This window comes from Poecilia reticulata, chromosome 20 (genome assembly GCF_904066995.2).
Source record: "Poecilia reticulata chromosome 20, P_reticulata-male-v2, whole genome shotgun sequence".
Taxonomy (NCBI): domain Eukaryota; kingdom Metazoa; phylum Chordata; class Actinopteri; order Cyprinodontiformes; family Poeciliidae; genus Poecilia; species Poecilia reticulata.
Window position 1 is genome coordinate 22,532,195 of NC_088849.1, and position 22,594 is coordinate 22,554,788.

At 41.1% G+C, this 22,594-nt stretch overlaps 1 protein-coding gene across 1 annotated transcript in view; it reads right to left on the reverse strand.

The window, feature by feature from the left end:
* LOC103456932 (NACHT, LRR and PYD domains-containing protein 12-like) overlaps positions 1-22,594 on the reverse strand; it is a 40,108-nt gene that overhangs the window by 2,722 nt on the left and 14,792 nt on the right. The window contains exons 6-11 of the mRNA XM_081601401.1: positions 19,539-19,721; positions 17,062-17,232; positions 15,351-15,521; positions 7,255-7,407; positions 3,839-6,522; positions 715-840 (exon numbers count right to left, since the gene is read on the reverse strand). Of these exons, the coding sequence (XP_081457527.1) occupies positions 6,516-6,522; positions 7,255-7,407; positions 15,351-15,521; positions 17,062-17,232; positions 19,539-19,721 (685 nt within the window). The 3' untranslated portion in view covers positions 715-840; positions 3,839-6,515. The remainder of the gene's footprint in view (positions 1-714; positions 841-3,838; positions 6,523-7,254; positions 7,408-15,350; positions 15,522-17,061; positions 17,233-19,538; positions 19,722-22,594) is intronic.

Consider the following 22,594-nt stretch of genomic DNA (forward strand, 5'->3'; position numbering starts at 1 on the left):
CAGTTTGGTGCAGCTGAACCGGTTCAATCAGAGAAACGTCTGTTTGCTAATTAAAAATAGTGGCTGTTGAGACGACGACGCTCAAAACAAAGAAGGTCTTCAGAAACTGAAAATGTTTTTCCACCAGGGAACCAAACACAGATAACATCCAATGCTGCAGGTCTGATCAACGTTCAACTCAACCCAACCATTTAGAGTGGTCTAGTCAAAGTCTCTGAGAAGTTTCATAAGCATTTTGGCATTTAGCAAATAGAAATAATTTTGTTAATTCTCTAAAATATTAAAGTTTAGTCTGATTTAACTTCAGATGATGAGAAAATGTATTTTTATTATGTCTGTAAATATCTGATTTCAAGTTCAAACATTTTCCAAACTTTACATTTTAATCAAATGTTCAGTTCAATTTTATTACAAAACTATTCAGTTTGAACATCAAACTTCCAAGGACTTGAAAACCCTTCCAAACCTTGAAAACATCAAACTGAAATTCAAGGATTTTAACAAACCTGTGATTAAATATAATTAGCATGAATGTGTTAGCATTTAACTCTTTACTCTGATATTAATTTTAATTTTTAACATTAACTTATTTTGTATTTTCTGTATGTAATTTAATAAATGTAATAACGTAGAACAGTGGATGGATGATGCTCCAGCTGTTGGAGGAGAAAATTAGGTGGAAGGATGAACTTGTTTTGCATTTGCTGTGCTTACAAAAAGAAGTGTTTGCGGCTTTTCCTGCTTTTTGTTCGAAACACTTGAAGTTTTCCACGTTTGCCTTCTCTGAGCCGTCCAGGCAGCAGGGTGGACAAACCAAACATTTCACTCCAGACGACGACCCTGAAGAAACGAGGAACAAAAATAGATTTAGATTATGTCTGATCAGAACGGAAAATAACTGTTTATCATAAAACATGTTGTTGAAACTTGGTTCAACAACTGCATATTGTAGATAAACAGAAAAAATAAAGTTAAAAAATCACATACGAGTTCTGATAAAAAGAAGGAAATTCCTGAGTTTTAAGTTAAAGATTTTCTAGAAGAAAAAAAAAACCTCAGGATTTTTCTAGAAAAATCTTGAAAAAAAAGTCTGAATTTGAAAAGTTGAAAAATTGCTTTGAAAAAAAGGACATTTTCAGATTAATCTCCGAAATATAGAAAAAAAAATCAAGAAAATTTCTGAGTTTGAAAATTTTAAACATTTCTAGAAAAATCTCAGAAATGTTAAGGATTAATCTGAGAAATCTTTAAAAATGTTCTGAGTTTCAAAGGTATAAAGTTATTCTAAATTTTCTGAGAATCTATTTCCTTGGTTTTTCAACTTTTCAAACTCAGAAATGTAGTGTTTTCTAGAAAATTATCTAAATTTGTCTACACTGGCTGCCATAATGTGTCTGATTGTGAGTGAGTCAGGCAGCTTTTGAAATAAATCAGATTTAAAAGCTTACATGCTAACAGATGCTAACAGCTGTTAGTTTCTATGATTTCTGGTATTTTTTAAAGTGTGGCTATCAGTGTAAATGTAGTTTCTGCAAACAGGAGTTCCTGGATGTAAATAGATTTGCTCAGACTGGAACATCAGCGGCTGCTCAGTCAGCTCCTTTGGCTCTGGCAGCATTCAGCTCAGATCTTCCTCCATCTGCTCCGGATCAGGATTATTCAAATCCTTAGAAAGTGACTCAGTTCTGTGTTGGAGATGTTAACACAGAGCTTTGACTGGTGGCTTCATCCTCAGCTGACAGTCAGAGACACTTTGGGAACAAAAATACACAAAGTGAAGAAATATTTCATCAGATTATTGATTGTTTCTCTTCTGGATGTTTTCTCTCCAAGCAGCCAAAGTTTCTGTTAAAGTCTCTTGGTCAAAACGTCTCCAGACTCCTGAAGATCTCCTCCAGGTTCTTCTGTTGCTGCTCATTTTAAACCCTCACTGCTCCTGTTTCATGCTCCAGGCTCTGCTCTGCACATTATCCTGCTGATCAAATCACGTGAAAAAGCATGAAGAATCTCCCAATGCGGGTCAGAACTTCCAGACATCAGCAGACACCAGAACTCTCCAGGTTGGACTTGGACACGTCTCTGGTTCTTCCAGTCATCAGTCGTCTCAGTGATTCAGCCTGGAGCAGCAGGGAAACCCAGACATCTGACACTCTGACGGGATTCCTCTGCTTCTCCTGGACCCGGCAGAAAGTTCTGGGTCTGTCAGTGGAACCTCCACAGGAAAAGGTCCAGAAGGTTCTGATACCAGAGTCTGATGGATCAGGACACCTTGTTGGTTCCTCTGTGATCCACTCTTCTTCTGGTGTCGGCTTCAGGAGAGTTTTTAAGAAAATAACAAGTGATAATAATCAGCAGTTAACCTTTAGCAGCCCCCAGTGGGCATTAATGGAACTGCAGCTGCTCCCCTTCAGCTGGAAATCACTCAGAGCGCCGAGCATTTTAATAAACGGACAGATTAATTGTTTTCTGTTGGGATCTGAAGTGAGACGAAGCGCTGAAGATGATCTGACCTGGAGGTTTTCTGACAGAAGGATCTTCATTCTTTCCTCACTTTGACTCTCACCTGGTTTCTCTGCAGCCTCCTCTTTAAATCTCTGCCTCCAACAATCATTCATCTCAGAAAACAAGAGATTCATCTCCTCATTTCAGACACTCCTGGGTCCAAAACGCTCTGCCAGTGAATCCATGTTGAACCAGTTCAGACTGGTTTGTTCTGCTGGTCCCAGTAGGAACCAGGAGATGTTTGTTGGTTTGAGGATGAAAGTTGGAGGATTTATTCTGAGCGGCGCCGACATGCTGCTGTGTCATCTGACGCCTCAGATCAGACAGAGAACATGAAGCTGCTGAAGATCAATTTAACATCGTTATGCAAGAAGCTGCAGAAAAGTTTTACACTGTAAAAACTAGTTCAGAGTCTGTGATGTTCGGTAGTTTCTGCAAATATAATAAATCAACAAATTTAGTTACAAATTAATATTATAGTTCTTTATCACATATTTTTCTCAGACAACAGAAAACTTTAATGATTTAAATGTAAAGTGATAAATGTGAATGTTATTGTAGATTTTCCAAAATGGGTAAATAATGGATGTTTACTTTGGCAAAACTTTAAAAATCTGACAGTAATAAACATAAATATCTTCATTTGAAAATCAAAAATGCCAAGAAGTTTTAGAGTTTATTGTTGCTTTTCCCCATGTATTAAATTAAATTGTATTAGTTTCCTTCAGGGCTGCACAGTGGCGCAGTTGGTAGAGCTGTTGCCTTGCAGCAAGAAGGTTCTGGGTTCGATTCCTGGCTTAGGGTCAGGGAGTTTGCATGTTTGCATGTTCTCCCTGTGCATGGTGGGTTTTCTCCAGGTACTCCGGTTTCCTCCCACAGTCCAAAAATATGACTGTCAGGTTAGTTGGCCTCTCCAAATTGCCCCTAGGTGTGAGTGTGTGTGTGCATGGTTGTGTGTCCTGTGTGTCTCTGTGTTGCCCTGCGACAGACTGGCGACCTGTCCAGGGTGACCCCGCCTCTCGCCCGAAACGTTGGCTGGAGATGGGCACCAGCACCCCTCCCGACCCCACTGAGGGACAAGGGTGCAAGAAAATGTGCAAGAAAATGGATGGATGGATGGATAGTTTCCTTCAAGACATTTTTTTTTCAACTCTTGAACATCATTTTCTTCAGATCAAAATTTATCAACCTATATCGACTGAAAATTTCCCTTCACGTTTTTGTTCAAAAACTCTTCAAAAATGAACTAAAACAAACTTTTAACGGTTGATAATCTAATGTAATGTTTTAAACAGGTTGTATCAAATTATTATTCTGTAGCGTCTCCAGCTCCCACCTTGTCCAGGCAGCTGACTCTCCGTGGGATAGACGATCTTCCCGCAGCGGGTTCATCCTCCGGACCTCCTCTGGACTCTCCGGCCGATAAAAGTCAGTTTGTTCCGCAGAGAAGGAACGAGAAAAAGCCGCTCCAGCTGGAGTTGAACCGTTTTTAAAGAAACTGAGCCGCTGAGAGAGAAGAGAGAGGAAGTGAGGCCGTTTTCTCTGAGCGGAGCTCCGAGGCTGGATGCTGCTCACATTGAGCTCAGGAGTCAAGCTGGAGACAACCGAGCCGGAAGGAAGCCGGGCCCGGGCCTTTCAAAATAAGAGCGGATTTGAAGGAGAAAAAAAAAACGAATTTACCAATAAATAAGTTGAATTAATACGTTTATTGAAAAAACAAGTGACACACCAAACCAAAAGTAATATTTTTATTGATGTATTTACAATTCATCTATGTCTCTCTGTTTCTCTCTCTCACAGCTGAATCACATGAACTTTGTGTTAATATATTATGAAGCTACATTTGCAGCACAAAATGTCATTTTGTTAGTAACTTAAACTAACCTGGTTTTTGTTTCACAAAATTAGGATCACGAAATCCAGGATCAGAGATAAAACCGGGTTTGACAAAGCTCCATCATTTCATCACATTTTATCCACTTTACAAAGACCAAACCAGCTGAGCAAGTGCAGCAATGTCTATGTAAATTTAATTCAGGTGAATGTGCATCAGCAGATTTCTTGAGCAGATCAATGAGATCAATCATTCATTGATGCTACAGTAGATAAATTGCGTTCACCATCCCTCACACCAAACAAACAACATGTACCTGGAGGATTATGAGGAATTGAAGCCGATCATACTCGATAAAAAAAACTGCTGCTACAATAGCAAACAATAGCGACTCGATTAAATATGTAATTATCCCAAAGCATACATTCTTAAACCAATTTTAAAAATCATAATACATTCTATTTGCTCAAATAAACAACTAATAAACAGTGGAAGTTAATATAACGAGTGAATCTGGCAGCAGATTAATTCACGTTACTCTTTTCTGCTCCACAACTTATTTATACAGAACAAACATGAACAACAGATTATATATAAGAACATTTGCAGTTTCTGGGAAATATGAGGTTAAAATGTTAATATGCACATTTTTTATACAAAAAACATTGAAGATCCTTAATTAATTTTACCTACAGTTAACTTCCTGTTTGAGTTGTGATGCTTTTGTTTTGAAGGAACAATTTCTTGCTTAACTGTCAGTGTAAAAGCAGCTTAATGACAAAAAGACAAAAGATAAATTATAACAGAGCTTCTAAGATTGTAGCCACCTGGATGAAGACAAAACATAATGTAATTTAATAATGTAAATAAGTATTTGTTTTAAATGTTGTGTTTTAATTCTGCATTACGTTGATTATATAACAAAACTAAAGTTAATTTCAAGCTACATTAAAATTCATCAGTAAAGTATGCTATAACTAATTTGGCTCTACTTGATTATAAAACCTGAGTTTCTTTATGACCCATTTCTCTAATCCCCTAAAAACTGCAACGGTCTATTAAAGGCCTTTATGTCAAACTTAGAACAGAGAAACCAAATAGAACTGGAAGATATCCACACTGATGCTTTTAAAATTGATAATGTTATATTCTAACATCATGATGTTACAAAAACATTTAGAATGAAAACCAAAATTAATTATTGCAGCATAATAAAAAAGACAAAAGAAAACAAAACTCATCAGTTTTTCATCGCTGACTGAACAGATGAAGCTCCAGGATTAATCCAGATGTTAGCATGTTAGCCTGGTCTGGAGCAGCTAGCTTCACAGAATGAATCGCCATGGCAACGTACGCGTTTCTTCTGTTGTGAAACTGAATTGAGGTTTAATTAAACCAGAATATCCGGAACATTATGGCTTAATCCACGATCCTGGTTTTGTGAAAAAGTCCTCTGGATATTTATAAGCCTCATTACTGGAACATAAAGTTTCAACCAGAGTTATAATAGTTTTGGGCTTTAAATTTAGTTTATTTTGTTTGTCTAATTCAGTTTTAATTTGTTTCTAGAGTCTTTTTACTAGTTAATAGATTTGTTTGTATTTTTTTATACTTTTGGTAATTTTTTCAGTGCAGAATTCAAAAAGGTCAAATTATTATATTGTGATGATGAAAACATGGATTGGGTAATGAAAGCTCAGCAGAAAATAGCAGGAAATTAAAATATTAGATTTAAAGTCATCAGTAAAAGTTTGATTGCATCATTTTCTCACTGAGTCGTTTCCAGCAGCAGACAGAAAGACCAGAGCTGCACAAACATCAGAAACTGGATCCAAATGAAGCAACATGCAGCCTGGAAACGGCTGAACTGAAACATGTTTCATATTTCAGCTTCCAGGATGAAAATGAATCAGAGAAAAATGATCAACTTTAAAAACTGAATCAAGTTCAGATCAAAACTCCATGAAGCCTCGAAATGGAGCCGAGTTACAATTTCATCTTCATCCATCCAAAGAGAAAAACAACATCAGATACAAAATGACAGACAGGAGGAAATAAACAGGATGGAAACCATTCAGGTCAAAGGTCATCATGATCCAGTCAGAGTCTCTTTAGACTCAAACTGCTGCAGCTTCTGAGGATCAGCAGGAAACAGAGACGATTCTCTACTTTACAGAGATCAGATCCTGCAGAGAGAAGAAAGAATCAGAGATCAGATCAGTGAGTTTCCAGCTTCTCTCCAGCAGCAGCAGTCAGTGACGCAGCACATCCAGTAGAAAGAGCAGCAGGGCCTTCAGTCGTGTTCAGAGCAGCTTCCTCTCAGCTCTCATCTTAACGTGTTGCAGTGAACACACTGAGCTCCAAGCTCACACACCTACACACACTTTCAGCATCCAGTCTGCTTCCTATGCAGGTTCCACTCAAGTCCACAGTGGAAACCAACTGCTGAGAGCCTGAAGGTTCACTGCTGCTCCACCACTGGAGGGATGGATTTGCTGCTGCTGCACTTCAACACAAACTGCTGCTGATGAACAAACATCTGCTGCTGAACATCAGCTGACTGAGCAGCATGGAGGCTGTCCCTGAACACATCTGGATGAGACTGAGGACAGGAGAACACATGTCCACATGTGAGGACTGGACTGGAGCAGGAAGAGCAGCTGCTGACTGAATGAATGATGGTTTGTGAAACCAGAGTTTCCAGTGGTTTCCACTGAGCTCCAACACAAACACAGGAACACAGCAAGCTGCTGCTGCTCTGATTGGCTGATTGCTGTCTCTGTGTCCAATCAGGAAGCCTGAACCATTCTCCTCCCACTGAGAAACTGCAGCTTTACTGGGAACACTGGAGCTTTGATGGGAACTGGTTTAGTTCAACATGCTGACAGCAGCTGGACTCACTGCTAACATTTACTTACTTTACATCCTTTACAAAATGTTTCAGCTGCTGAACGTCTGAATCGCTCAGGTTCTTGTTGTAGCTCAGGTTCAGTTCAGTCAGATGTTGGTTGGACTTCAGAGCTGAGGCCAGAGAAGAACAGCTGATCTCTGACAACCTGCAGTCCATCAATCTGAATAAAGAATAAAAGATGTGAGCTGATCAATAGAATGCAAGTTAAAACTGAAATATGAACAAATTAATGATAAAAATGTAGAAAACATGAAGAACTGATGTTGAATATTTGATCCAGTAAAACTGGTTTATAGAGTCCAAACCAGCAGAATCAGAACATGTTATTATGACGTGTTGTTAGAATATTTCAGTCGGGCCTTCAGTGGTTCTGGTCGGGAATTAAAGCTCTAATATTTCAGTTCAGATTCATTTTAAATGTCAAACTGATTCCTGATGTTTCTACATCTGTTCATCTTTACAGGTTAATAAAGTTTGTGGTTTTATCAATGATGGTTTATTGATCATTTATGATCAGAAGGTCAGAGATGTGGATGATCATCATTATTTAGTGAATTCAGCCTCAGTCTGTCTTGGACTTAAAGACATTTGATCAGATTTTATATCTGATTGATTGTAGATATTAACACATTTAATGATCCTAATGTCAGAGTTTTATCAGCCTTTAGTCTCCAATCTGACCTTTGACCTTCTCTCGGCAGGTGTGGTTGGTGTCTGTGAAATGAACGCTGTGATTGGTTGGATGTGATGGTGGGAGGAGGAACTGCTGGTGCTTTTATAAAACACAGAAACTTTAACTGGACCAAACCATAGAAGAAGAAAGCAGACTTTACCATGAAGATCCTCAGAGAGGATCAGTAGAATATCAGCGTCTGTCTGCAGTTTAGTGGCAACACAACTTTCACATCACAAACATCAGATCCAGAATAAAACATGGTTTCTTACTCTAATCGTTGTATTCTGCATTCAGGATCCTGTAGAAAACCACAGAGCTCCTTCACTCCAGAATCTTCCAGGTTGTTGTAGCTCAGGTCCAGTTCAGTCAGATAAATCAGGTTGGACTGCAGAGCTGAGGCCAGATAATCACAGCTGATCTGAACCTGCAGTTCTTTAATCTGAATAAAGAATAAAACATGTGAGCTGAACCAACAGGAAGGAGGTTCAAACTGAAATATGAACAAATTAATAATAAAAATGTAGAACATTAATTTCACTGAATGTAAAAGAAACATGATGAACTGATGTTTAATATCTGATCCAGTAAAACTGGTTTATAGAGTCCAAACCAGCAGAACCAGAACATGTTATTATGACGTGTTGTTAGAATATTTCAGTCGGGTCTTCAGTGGTTCTGGTCAGAAATTAAAATGGACTTTAAGAACCAAAGTGAGACATTAGAGCTGTTAATGAAGCTGCAGTGATTGAATGAAGCAGCTCATTTCCACAGTGACAATAACCTGCTATTGAGAGGAACTGACTGATTAATCATCTGGAGGATCAACAGCTGCAATAATTACACTTCACTCATTCATAAACACATGAACACATGAGTGGAAACTGAACTGACTGATTTATCTAAGGATCAATAGCCCAGATTGATCATAAATTCCTGCTTCAAACCAAATGTGGACTTTTGTCTGTTTGAATTAAATCAATTAATTGTCATTTTGCTCTATTTCCATTTACTCCATGCTGACTGTATGATTATCTTATTATTTTAATCAGGGCTGTTGTATTGATGTTTATCTCCTATTGATGGTTTATTGGTTGATTATTGGATCATGTGATGCTGCTTCATGTCGTCTTTGGTCCTGTTTAAAGTTGTCTAGAAATAAAGCTGCTCTGCTATCAGCTGTCCCTCCGTCGTCCATCCAGCTCCTTCTGTCAACGTCACAACTTCCTGATACATCTGTCACAAACTCACAGGATTCCTGCTGCTTCACCTCAAACACTGGAGATTAGAAATAACCAAGGAAAGGAGGGAATACTTTGTTTACCTCACATTTATTCACAGTTTGGAAAATATTTACAGATTTTCAGATAATTTACTTAAATTGATGCTGCTGTATTAAAATGTAACTGTTTCTGTTGGACTGAGCTCTAATATTTCAGTTCAGATTCATTTTAAATATCAAACTGATTCCTGATGTTTCTACATCTGTTCATCTTTACAGGTTAATAAAGTTTGTGGTTTTATCAATGATGGTTTATTGATCATTTATGATCAGAAGGTCAGAGATGTGGATGATCATGTCATGATTTCAGCCCTTCAGCTCCACCTTCAGTGTGCTGATTACTCATTACCCTCACCTGCTCTGTGCTGCTCCCTATTTAAACAGCTGCTCGTCACCAGCTCAGTGCGAGATTGTCTGTTGCCACTGTCACAGCTTTCAAGCCTTGTCCATGTTCCAAGTAGTCTACTGGTTTCCTGATCCTGCCTGTTTTTTGACCACTGATTTTGCCTTTTCCCTCTGCTCTGAAGATTGTGCCCTCCTGTTGCTGTACCCTGCCTGGTCCTGACCCTGCCTCCTGGTTGCCGTCTATTGGATTACCTTGCCTGAGAAACCCCTGTGCATGACCCTGGACTGTGTTAACGACTGGCCTCTGGTTTGTGGATTTTGTCCCTGTCATCTAGTTCCTCCCTGAGTCCCCGCGGCCCTCCTCTGCCCTTTCACCCTACTCTCTCCAAGCTGGCTCCCCGACCCCTCTGGTCCACCACTTCCTCACTCACCAGTGTGACCACTCCCTGTGGAACCCACCCCCTTCCCTTTATTTAGTAATAAACTTTTTTGATCTGATCTTGGCTGCGTTTTGGGTTCTGGCTGATTTTGCATACTCGTTACAGTACGATCTCGCCAGAATGAACCCACAGCCTAATCTGGTTTGGTGTTCTAGGTTGGAGAATGCCATTACTGGCCTAGAAAGAAATGTCCAGGAGCTTTTACAGGGACTTTCATCTCTAAAAGATTCCCAAGCTCAAGCTAGGCCCTCCATTACACCGCCGCGTCCTCTAGCTGTCACTCCCTCAGCTAACGCTAACAATGAACCTAAGATCTCCCCCCAGAGCGTTTTGATGGGGATCCCGAACAGTGCCGACCTTTTTTAACTCGGTGTTCTCTGCTTTTTGAACTCCAGCCCTCTGCCTTCCCTTCTGAGCGGGCCAAGGTGGCCTACGCCATCTCTCTACTATCTGGTAAGGCAAAACAGTGGGGAACTTCTGAATGGGAGAATGATGCCGACAGCTGTGACTCATTTTTTGATTCTTCTGAAGAAATGAAGAGGGTTTTTGATCCAGTCCGTCCTGAGAGGGAGGCTGCCAGGAGACTGTTTTCTCTCAAACAGGGCTCTCAACCTGTTACTGACTACATAATCAATTTCCATGCCTTGAAGTCCAGTTGCCTTTGGAATAATGAAGCCCTGTTTGACGTTTTTTACCAGGGCCTGTCAGATGAGATTAAGGATGAGATTGCTGCCCGTGACCCTCCGAGGACCCTTAAGGCCTTAGAAAGGCTTGCCACACGGATTGATCAATGCCTTCATCAACGTAAGAGGGAGAGGTCTTCAGCTAATTATCAAAGAAGGGTTTCAACTGTCCAGGTCAGTTCCTGCAGCATGCCACAGGTCTCCACAACTCCCCCTTTTGGCACTGAGGAGCCCATGCAGTTGGGTAGGACCAGGCTCTCTGCTGAAGAGAGTGAGAGGAGGTTCAGAAATCACCTGTGTTTCTACTGTGGAGAGAGAAACCATCGCGCTCTTAGCTGTCCGTCAAAAGGACAGGCTCAGTAAAGCTCGGGGGGTCTTTGCTGAGCCCTATCCTCAGATCTCAGAACCCTCCACACAACCAGTGCACCATCAGATTTTCTGACTCTCCTGAAGGCAGAGAGGTTCCTGTTTTCATCGATTCTGGGGCTGATGCTGACTTTATTGATGTTAGCCTAGCACATGCGCTCGCCTTGGAGTTGGAACTTCTAGATAAACCACGTGAGATTTTGCTATTGATGGGCATCTGATTGATCAAATAACCCACTGCACTAAGCCTGTGTCTGTACTGATTTCAGGAAATCACCATGACAGGATCATGTTTCTGCTGACCAGATCTCCTGAGATTCCAGTGATTCTGGGACGTCCATGGCTAATCAAACACAGTCCAGTCATCAATTGGCTCACTGGTGAGGTTCAGTCTCGGGGTTCATCTTGCTCTACTTCTTGTTTGAAGGAAGCCCCTATCATGACATCTCCCTGTGAGGTTAACCATGATTATCCAGATTTGTCTAAGGTCCCCAAGGTTTATCATAATCTGCGTGAGGTATTTAACAAATCAAAGGCCACTTCTCTGCCTCCCCACAGAGAGTACGACTGTGCCATTGACCTTCGCCCTGGAACCACCGCACCCAGGGGCAGATTGTATTCCATTTCTGGTCCTGAAAGAGAGGCAATGGAGAAATACCTTTCCGATGCCCTCAAAGCAGGTCTTATAAGAAAGTCTTCCTCTCCAGCAGGTGCAGTATTCTTCTTTGTGGGCAAGAAGGATGGATCTCTTAGTCCCTGCATCGATTATCGAGGTCTTAACGAAATTACTGTCAAGAACAGGTACCCTCTACCTCTCATGACGTCTGCCTTTGAGCTCCTTCAAGGAAGTACTGTGTTTACTAAGCTGGATCTGCGCAATGCCTACCATCTGGTTCGTATAAGGGAGGGAGATGAGTGGAAGACGGCTTTTAACACCCCTTCAGGGCACTATGAATATCTGGTCATGCCCTTTGGGCTCACCAATGCCCCAACCGTTTTCCAGGCATTGGTTAACGTTGTCTTAAGGGATATGTTAAACAGATTTGTTTTTGTATACCTCGATGAACATTTTGATTTTTTCCAAGGATCTCCCCACCCACATCAAGCATGTTCATGAGGTTCTTCTTAGGCTCCTCCAGAATAATCTATTCGTGAAGGTGGAGAAATGTGCTTTTCATCAGCCATCTGTATCCTTCTTGGGTTTTATCATTGCTCCTGGCAGGATTACCATGGATCCATCAAAGGTGGCAGCCGTCTTGGAGTAGCCCAAACCATCCAGTCGGAAGGAACTTCAACGGTTTCTTGGATTTGCCAATTTTTATCGCTGTTTTATCAAGGGTTATAGTTCAGTGGCTGCCCTTCTTCATCAACTCACTTCTACCAAGACTCAGTTCCAGTGGTCTTCAGAGGCGGAACATGTTTTTGGTAAGCTGAAACGTCTTTTCACTTCAGCTCCCATTCTGCGTTTTCCTGATCCGTCTAACCCTTTTGTTGTGGAGGTTGATGCCTCAGATACTGGGGTTGGAGCCGTCCTGTCTCAACGGTTTGCAGATGATGCCAGGCTACATCCTTGTGCCTTTTTTTCTCGCCGGCTCTCTGCCTCCGAGAGAAACTAAGACGTAGGAGACAGAGAGCTGTTAGCTATTAAACTAGCATTGGAGGAATGGAGACACTGGCTGGAGGGGTCAGCACTTCCTTTTACTGTGTGGACAGACCATAAGAACTTGGAATACCTCAAGTCAGCCAGGAGACTGAACCCATGACAGGCTAGATGGGCACTGTTTTTTTAGCAGATTTGACTTCACTCTGGCCTACCGACCTGGCAGCAAGAACCTCAAACCAGATGCCCTTTCAAGACTTCATCTGTCCTCTGTCTGCTCTTCTGATTCTGTTGACCATGACTACATCCTTCCCTCCAAGACCAAGTTAGCTCTAACCAGAATAGAGACCTTGCTCAGGAGGAGTCATCGGAAACAACCACCTCCAGCTCAATGTCCTGAGGGTCTTCTGTTTGTTCCTGAAGAGATGGTACCTAAAGTCCTTCAGTTCTGTCATGGCTCTAAACTTTTCTGTCATCCAGGTATTACAAAGACTCTGGCTGTGGTCCAGTCAGGATTCTGGTGGCCCACTCTGAGAAAGGACACACGAGAGTTTGTTTTAGCATGTGTCACCTGTTCCAGAGTTAAGCCCTCCAGAAGCCCCCCAGCTGGTCTTCTGAGGCCTCTGCCGATTCCTCATCGACCATGGTCCCACATCTCTATGAATTTTGTCACCGGCTTGCCTCCCTCTCAAGGTAACACGGTACTCCTCACTGTGGTTGACAGGTTCTCAAAGATGACCCACCTCATTCCTTTACACAAGCTACCTTCAGCACCTGATCTCGCTAGTGTGATGGCTCGAGAGGTGTTCAGACTTCATGGCATTCCCTGCAACATTGTATCTGACAGAGGACCACAATTCATTTCCCGTTTTTGGAGTGAGTTTTGCACCCTTCTCGGCATTGAGGTCAGTCTTTCTTCAGGTTTTCACCCTCAGACGGATGGCCAGACAGAGAGGATAAATCAGGAAGTTGCGCATCCTTTGCATGGACGCTCCTACTCGCTGGTCCCAGAACTTACCTTGGGTTGAGTATGCCATTAATGGATTACCATCAAGCTCCACAGGTCTGTCACCATTTCATGTCGTTTATGGCTATCAGCCGCCCATTCTCTCTGTTCAGGAGGGAGCCACCCAGGTCCCTGCTGCCCATTTATCAGCACGTCGCTGTCTCAGAGTTTGGAGAAGGGCCAGAGCTACTCTCTGCAAGCCTTCTGCGGTTTATGCCAGGAATGCCAATCGCCACAGATCCCAAGCCCCGAGATACCTGGTCGGTCAGAGGGTGTGGTTATCAACAAAGGATCTGCCCATCAAGGTAGAGAGAGTTGGCACCCCGTTTTGTGGGCCCATTTCCTGTTACTAAGATTGTTAACCCAGTAGCTGTACGTCTCAAACTACCGCCTTCATTACGGGTACACACCACCTTCCATGTCTCCAAGATCAAACCACTGATGTCATCCAGGTTGTGCCCTCCAGCCAGACCCCCCCACCCCCCGACTCATTGATGGGGCCCCTGCCTTTACTGTGAGGCGGTTACTGCGTTCCCGACATTGGGGCCGTGGCATCCAATATCTTGTAGACTGGAAGGGTTATGGTCCTGGGTTCCTTCTCGCCTGGTCCTGGACAAGGACCTTGTCCGCAAATTCCACCTCCAGCATCCGGACCAGCCCAGAGGGGCGTCGAGAGCCGCCCCTTGAGGGGGAGGTGATGTCATGATTTCAGGCCTTCAGCTCCACCTTCAGTGTGCTGATTACTCATTACCCTCACCTGCTCTGTGCTGCTCCCTATTTAAACAGCTGCTCGTCACCAGCTCAGTGTGAGATTGTCTGTTGCCACTGTCACAGCTTTCAAGCCTTGTCCATGTTCCAAGTAGTCTACTGGTTTCCTGATCCTGCCTGTTTTTTGACCACTGATTTTGCCTTTTCCCTCTGCTCTGAAGATTGTGCCCTCCTGTTGCTGAACCCTGCCTGGTCCTGACCCTGCCTCCTGGTTGCCGTCTATTGGATTACCTTGCCTGAGAAACCCCTGTGAATGACCCTGGACTGTGTTAACGACTAGCCTCTGGTTTGTGGATTTTGTCCCCGTCATCTAGTTCCTCCCTGAGTCCCCGCGGCCTCCCTCTGCCCTTTCACCCTACTCTCTCCAAGCTGGCTCCCCGACCCCTCTGGTCCACCACTTCCTCACTCACCAGTGTGACCACTCCCCGTGGAACCCACCCCCTTCCCTTTATTTAGTAATAAACTTTTTTGATCTGATCTCTGGTCTTGGCTGCGTTTTGGGTTCTGGCTGATTTTGCATACTCGTTACAGATCATCATTATTTAGTGAATTCAGCCTCAGTCTGTCTTGGACATAAAGACATGTGATCAGATTTTATATCTGATTGTTTGTAGATATTAAGACATTTAATGATCCTAATATCAGAGTTTTATCAGCCTTTAGTCTCCAATCTGACCTTTGACCTTCTCTCTGCAGGTGTGCCTGGTGTCTGTGAAATGAACGCTGTGATTGGTTGAAGGCGACGGTGGGAGGAGGAACTGCTGGTGCTTTTATAAAACACAGAAACTTTAACTGGACCAAACCATAGAAGAAGAAAGCAGACTTTACCATGAAGATCCTCAGAGAGGATCAGTAGAATATCAGCATCTGTCTGCAGTTTAGTGGCAACACAACTTTCACATCACAAACATCAGATCCAGAATAAAACATGGTTTCTTACCTTAACGTTTGTAATCTGCATTCAGGATCCTGTAGAAAACCACAGAGCTCCTTCACTCCAGAATCTTTCAGGATGTTGTTGCTCAGGTCCAGTTCAGTCAGATGTTGGTTGGACTTCAGAGCTGAGGCCAGAGAAGAACAGCTGATCTCTGACAAACTGCAGTTCTTCAATCTGAATAAAGAATAAAAGATGTGAGCTGAAGCAACAGGATGCAGGTTAAAACTGAAATATGAACAAATAAATAATAAAAATGTAGAACATTAATTTCACTGAATGTAAAAGAAACATGATGAACTGATGTTTAATATCTGATCCAGTAAAACTGGTTTATAGAGTCCAAACCAGCAGAACCAGAACATGTTATTATGACGTGTTGTTAGAATATTTCAGTCGGGCCTTCAGTGGTTCTGGTCAGGAATTAAAATGGACTTTAAGAACCAAAGTGAGACATTAGAGCTGTTAATGAAGCTGCAGTGATTTAATGAAGCAGCTCATTTCCACAGTGACAGTAACCTGCTATTGAGAGGAACTGACTGATTCATCATCTGGAGGATCAACAGCTGCAATAATTACACTTCACTCATTCATAAACACATGAACACATGAGTGGAAACTGAACTGACTGATTTATCTAAGGATCAATAGCCCAGATTGATCATAAATTCCTGCTTAAAACCAAATGTTGACTTTTGTCTGTTTGAATTAAATCAATTTATTGTTATTTTGCTCTATTTCCATTTACTTCATTCTGACTGTATGATTATCTTATTATTTTAATCAGGGCTGTTGTATTGATGTTTATCTCCTATTGATGGTTTATTGGTTGATTATTGGATCATGTGATGCTGCTTCATGTCGTCTTTGGTCCTGTTTAAAGTTGTCTAGAAATAAAGCTGCTCTGCTATCAGCTGTCCCTCCGTCGTCCATCCAGCTCCTTCTGTCAACGTCACAACTTCCTGCTACATCTGTCACAAACTCACAAGATTCCTGCAGCTTCACCTCAAACACTGGAGATTAGAAATAACCAAGGAAAGGAGGGAATACTTTGTTTACCTCACATTTATTCACAGTTTGGAAAATATTTACAGATTTTCAGATAATTGACTTAAATTGATGCTGCTGTATTAAATGTAACTGTTTCTGTTGGACTGAGCTCTAATATTTCAGTTCAGATTCATTTTAAATATCAAACTGATTCCTGATGTTTCTACATCTGTTCACCTTTACAGATTAATAAAGTTTGTGGTTTTATCAATGATGGTTTATTGATCATTTATTATCAGAACATCAGAGATGTGGATGATCATCATTATTTAGTGAGTTCAGCCTCAGTCTGTCTTGGACATAAAGACATTATATCAGATTTTATATCTGATTGTTTGTAGATATTAAGACATTTAATGATCCTAATATCAGAGTTTTATCAGCCTTTAGTCTCCAATCTGACCTTTGACCTTCTCTCTGCAGGTGTGGTTGGTGTCTGTGAAATGAACGCTGTGATTGGTTGGATGTGATGGTGGGAGGAGGAACTGCTGGTGCTTTTATAAAACACAGAAACTTTAACTGGACCAAACCATAGAAGAAGAAAGCAGACTTTACCATGAAGATCCTCAGAGAGGATCAGTAGAATATCAGCGTCTGTCTGCAGTTTAGTGGCAACACAACTTTCACATCACAAACATCAGATCCAGAATAAAACATGGTTTCTTACTCTAATCGTGGTAATCTGCATTCAGGATCCGGTAGAAAGTCACAGAGCTCCTTCACTCCAGAATCTTTCAGGTTGTTTCCTCTCAGGTCCAGTTCAGTCAGATGTTGGTTGGACTTCAGAGCTGAGGCCAGAGAAGAACAGCTGATCTCTGACAAACTGCAGCCGATCAACCTTAATAAAGAATAAAAGATGTGAGCTGAAGCAATAGGATGCTGGTTAAAACTGAAATATGAACAAATTAATAATAAAAATCAGTGACGTTCGGTGAAGTTCATAGCTGGTGAGGCACCGACTTAATTATCACCAGATTTACAAATCGAGACCACCTGCACGTTTTTGTTTACATAAGAAAATTTTGCGCATGCATACAATTCTGGAGGGCAAAAAGGCTATTCCTTTACATGCCATCCATAGCCGCGCCGCCGCTGCAGAATAATTCCGTTATCTAAATCAAACTTACACATGTAGATATTATTAATTTCGTGCTGTGCTTAACAGCAAAGGGAGAAACAGTTAAAGACCGTTAAAAACCACGTCTTTCTCGCTTTCTGTATCAGCACAGCTACTGTATCTTACTCTGCAGTTGTGGAGTCACAATGTCTGGGTTCATGAGCGCCCCCAGTGATGAGGCACGAGAACTGCCTGCCTCACCTCGAATCTGTTCTCTGCCTTTCTGATCGCTCCTCAGCACACGAAACACGTTACACACACAGTGATGGCAATAAAAAGTTCATACATTAAAGGTTTTTAACCATTTTATTGCCGGCGTACAGACAGGACGAACATGCTCTCATAAAATGGCAACCGTTGCAGTTAGCGAGAGGTTGCGCAATCCCAGGTGAGGCTCAGCTCACTGCTGCCTCACCGGCTTCGCTTCCAAGCATTTGAATGGGAAAATGCAAAAATTCAGCGATTTTGAAGAAAAAAATAATAAGATTTGGTTAAACTAAATGAAAAAAAGGTACTTTATAGTACAAACTACAGAGCGAAAATATATTTCTAAATTATTTTCTTATTATATATTATTTTTCTATGATGACAGGTGACCTGACCGCACGTCACTGATAAAAATGTAGAAAATTAATTTCACTGAATGTAAAAGAAACAAGATGAACTGATGTTTAATATCTGATCCAGTAAAACTGGTTTATTGAGTCCAAACCAGCAGAACCAGAACATGTTATTATGACGTGTTGTTAGAATATTTCAGTCGGGCCTTCAGTGGTTCTGGTCGGGAATTAAAACTGACTTTAAATTTTAAAATAGTTTCATATCAAAATCAAAGTGAAGATTGGTTTATCTCAGGTATCTGGTAGAAACCCATGACTCTGTTGATCCACCAGGTGGCGCTGCTCTCCTGGTGATCAGGTTCTCAGTTCTTTGATCTAAAGTCAAAGTATTTACTGAACTATGGGGACAGTAAATATTTGGAGAACTTATTCTGGTTCGGTCCAGACCAGGGATCTTCACCTCCAGGCCTCGATGGCCGGCGTCCTGCAACCTTCAACCCCTGAGTCCCATCACGAGGTCAAAGTTCAACTGGACTCTGGAGAACCTGACTGCGTCCCGAGGGACAGTTCATCACTTCATTCAGGTGTTGAAGCAGAAACATCTAAAGGCTGCAGGACACCGAACCTGGAGGCCTGGATTTGAAGAGTCCTGGTCTAGAAGTTGCTATGCTGCCTTCTGGCTACCTGCATGTTGCCATGACAACAGCTCAGCCAATCAGCAACAAGCAGACGTTGTGGTCCATCTACCTGGTGACATCCCAGCAGAGGATGGACAGCAGAGACAGAGGACAACTGGAGATGAAGACCAGATGTTTGCTGCAGTGAGACACAGGCCTCCTGTACCACTGATCACATCTGATCATTATTGATCATTAGAAAGACTATGGATTAACTCTGAATCAGCTCTAAAGTTTCTGATCAGTGACCTGATGAAGCGTCTCTGAGGCTCCAACCGACTGACAGACTGAAGAGACGGTTCTTCTCTGACCCGGTCCAGCAGAACCACAGCTTCAGGACAAAGCTGAGCTGGAGGAACCAGCTGCTGCTGACAGTTTTTATTCATGTTATAGTTTCTGGTTATAAAACATAACTGGTTCTGGTTCTGGTTCTGATTTACTCTCGAGGAACTTTTCATTATTAATGTGAAGAAGAAAAGAGAAATAAATCAGGCTGATCATCTGAATCTTTTCAGAACAAACTGAAACATCTCCATCATTAATTATCACAATTTGACTTATTTAACTTATTTTTGTTCATCAGTCCAAAACATTTTAAAGTGAAAAATAAAGATCAATATTCACAAAGCCTGAAAAAGAAAATAATTCATTTACAAAGCAAAAATATTTTATAAATTATATTCTGACCTTTGTGCGCAGATTATTTTTAAAGAAAACAGGATAAATGTGAATATAAATAAATATTAAAGTATCAATAAAATATTTTATAGGATAAATAGAGAAAACAAACCTCAGATTCTTCACTTTACTGACTGAACTCTTCAGGATCTCAAACACAGGATTCAGTTCAGAGTCTGTAATGTTTCCATCTATGTAGATCTGACTTATTTCCAGTTCAGTCAGATGTTGGTTGGACTTCAGAGCTGAAGCCACAACTTCACATTCAGCCTCTCTGAGTTTACAGCCACCAAGTCTGTGATTAGAGAAGAAATAAAGTCAGTTCTAATTAAACCAGTTAATCTATATAAACACGTATGATAACATTGATATCATCTGATGAACATCTGGTCTTCACATCAATTTACTGAGTTTGATCATTTCATAACTAACATCCTGGCTCTGGTTCTGTTCAAAGATCCATTTAATAGAGAAGTTGAGCAACAGCTTCAAATAGTTCAGGCTTCGTGTTCTCAGAACAACTGAAGGTTTTAGCGGTGGCCATCTTGGCTGCCTGTTAGCAAACCTCCCTGTTTCTTCATGCTGAGCTCTGACTGCTGCAGCAACAATCTGGATCAGAAGCTCTTCATCACATGACTTTAAAACAGGATTTTCATTGGAAGATGAAGGAACGGATGAAACCAGTGGAGCTGATAGACCCAACATGGTGGAGCGGATGGTGATGATCAGAAAATAGTTTCTATTCATCCATTTTCTAGACAAACTTCAGCTTCTAGGATCATGGCTCCTCTCTGTCTCCAGCAGCCAATGGCTGAGAGGCAGGAGAAACTCTGGACAGGAGGACAATTTATCTGAGCAACCAATGATTTATTAAATATTATACCATCCGCAGTAAAACAGCAGAACTCAGTAAATATCTTCAGGCCTCCATGTTAGGATCTGACTGTCTGCTGGATGTAAATGTGATCAAAGCTTCTTCATCTGATCCAACATCTGGATGAATTCCTGACACTAAACAGTCACCAAGCTCTCCTTCCTGAGGAAACCAGGAGCTTCAGCTGCAGAGATGAAGATCGTCCATCAGTCTGTGAAGGAAAGTCCAGTTTCCTTCACAGATTGCCCCCCACCACCTACTATAGATATGAAATATAGATCATGATGGAAAGAACCAGATGGTGATGAATGAATCCAGCAGCTCTGCTAAAAGCAGCCTGATGCTTCCAGCTTTTCATTGTCCTCCTCTCTCCCCATCAGATGATCCACTGTGGCTCCATGAAGCAGCATCTTTCATGGTAACCAGTTCTCCCAGTAACTAGAAGAGGCTGGAATGTCTAAAGCAGGTGATCAATATATCGATTGTGGGAAGGTTTTGAGTGGCAGCAGGTGACAAACTGAACCAACCAGGAGGCTGAAACCAGCAAGTCCTCTTCTGACGCACTTATCAAAATATTCAATAAGATCCAAAACATTTGTAATTTTATGAAAGAATTTTTTTTTTAAATCAACAAAGCATGTTCAAATTAATGACTCAGCAAAATAATAATTTCAGTAATTATTGTTTCAAAAAAGTGTTGCACAATTCAGTGTTTTGGTTCTAACAAAAAAAGGGACTCAAAGACCGACTGACTATCAGAGCAGGAGTTTTAATCAGCCAATTAACCAGTGCTGTGTTCAGGCGAGAATTATTAATAAGCACAACATAAATATAAACACTGAAAACCTAATATTGTAACGGACTGAATGTTTTGTTTTTAACGTAATCTCTGCTCGACTTGTGCAGCTCAGGCGGTTGCCACGGCAAAGAGTGTGCTTAAACGACAAAGAGAGTAAAAATGTGTGATTGGTTTTGAGTTGATCACCTGTTCAGGTTATTTTACTTTTGTTTACCTTTGCTATGGCTCATTACAGCTGCTGTAGTTTCTGAACGTTCAATAAACAACAGAAATGGACGAATTACCTCGTTCATTTGTGAGTATATGTCATTCACAACAGACACCAAATAGGACAAATATATTTCATTAAGTCTTGAACAAACAAATGGCTCCTACTGCAATAATTATGTGGAATTAAATTAATTGTCTAATATAAAAATATTATTTTGGGAAGTGAAGTGAAGTGAAGTGAATTGAAGTGAAGAGAAAGGAAGGGAATTTTATTTATATAGTGCATTTTCAGCAACAAGGCAATTCAAAGTGCTTTACACGAGTTAAAAGGAAATACAAACAAAATAACAAACCAAAGGAAAGAAAAAAGAGGAAAGAAAACTAATCTAATGTTGTTCTAAAGTATGTAAACTAAGTGCGCCTGTTCAGGTTTGCTAAGTATCTAATACCATTTCTAAATAGTGAGAACTCTACAGTTTCTGATAAAATAAGCTAAAGAATGACTGATCTAATTCCTTTTCTGAATTAAAGTGAGTACTCCACAATTCTAAGTTTGTTCTAAATCCTTTTGTGGGTTAAAAGTAATATAAATAGTGATTGTTCCCATTTAACTCAACTCTTTTGTTCCTCCTATCAGTCTGCAACTTCTCATTTTGAGGTCAAAGTTCAAATCTGCCATAACTGATTGATACCTGCTGGTTTACAACCAGCATCTGACTGAGAAACCAGTAACCTCCTCCCAGTGTCAGAATCTCAAATCTGCATCAGGTTTTCTATCACTTCCATATGTCTGCTATAACTGATGTATATTTGCATATAGAGTTTAATTTACAGTTTTTGTGGGTGAGTGGTAGATCTCAGCCGGCTGGTGAGAGAAAAAGTAGATCCTGGTCTTCAACAGTTTGGTCAGCTGCTCTAGAGTGATGAAGCTCATGTCTCTCCGGGTCTTTATGGACATTAACAGCTTCATAAAGGTTGCAAATGAAGAGTTGATGAGGAAAAGGGTTCCAGCTCTGGAAGCAGATTCTCACAGCTTTGGGAGGATCTGACAGAAACCAGGACTCCTCCAGAAATGACTTTTTATGACAGCAGACAACAATCACTAATTTATTTATTTAACCTTCATTTCACCAGGAAAATCTCAGAGATTGAAAATCTCTTTTGCAAGAAAATCCTGACCAAGACTGGCAGCACACAGAGGCTACAGAACAATCCATTCACGTAGCTCATTTATAAACTCAGAGGAAACTAGTGGGCAGAAGAAAAGTTGGTTCACAAAGTTTCC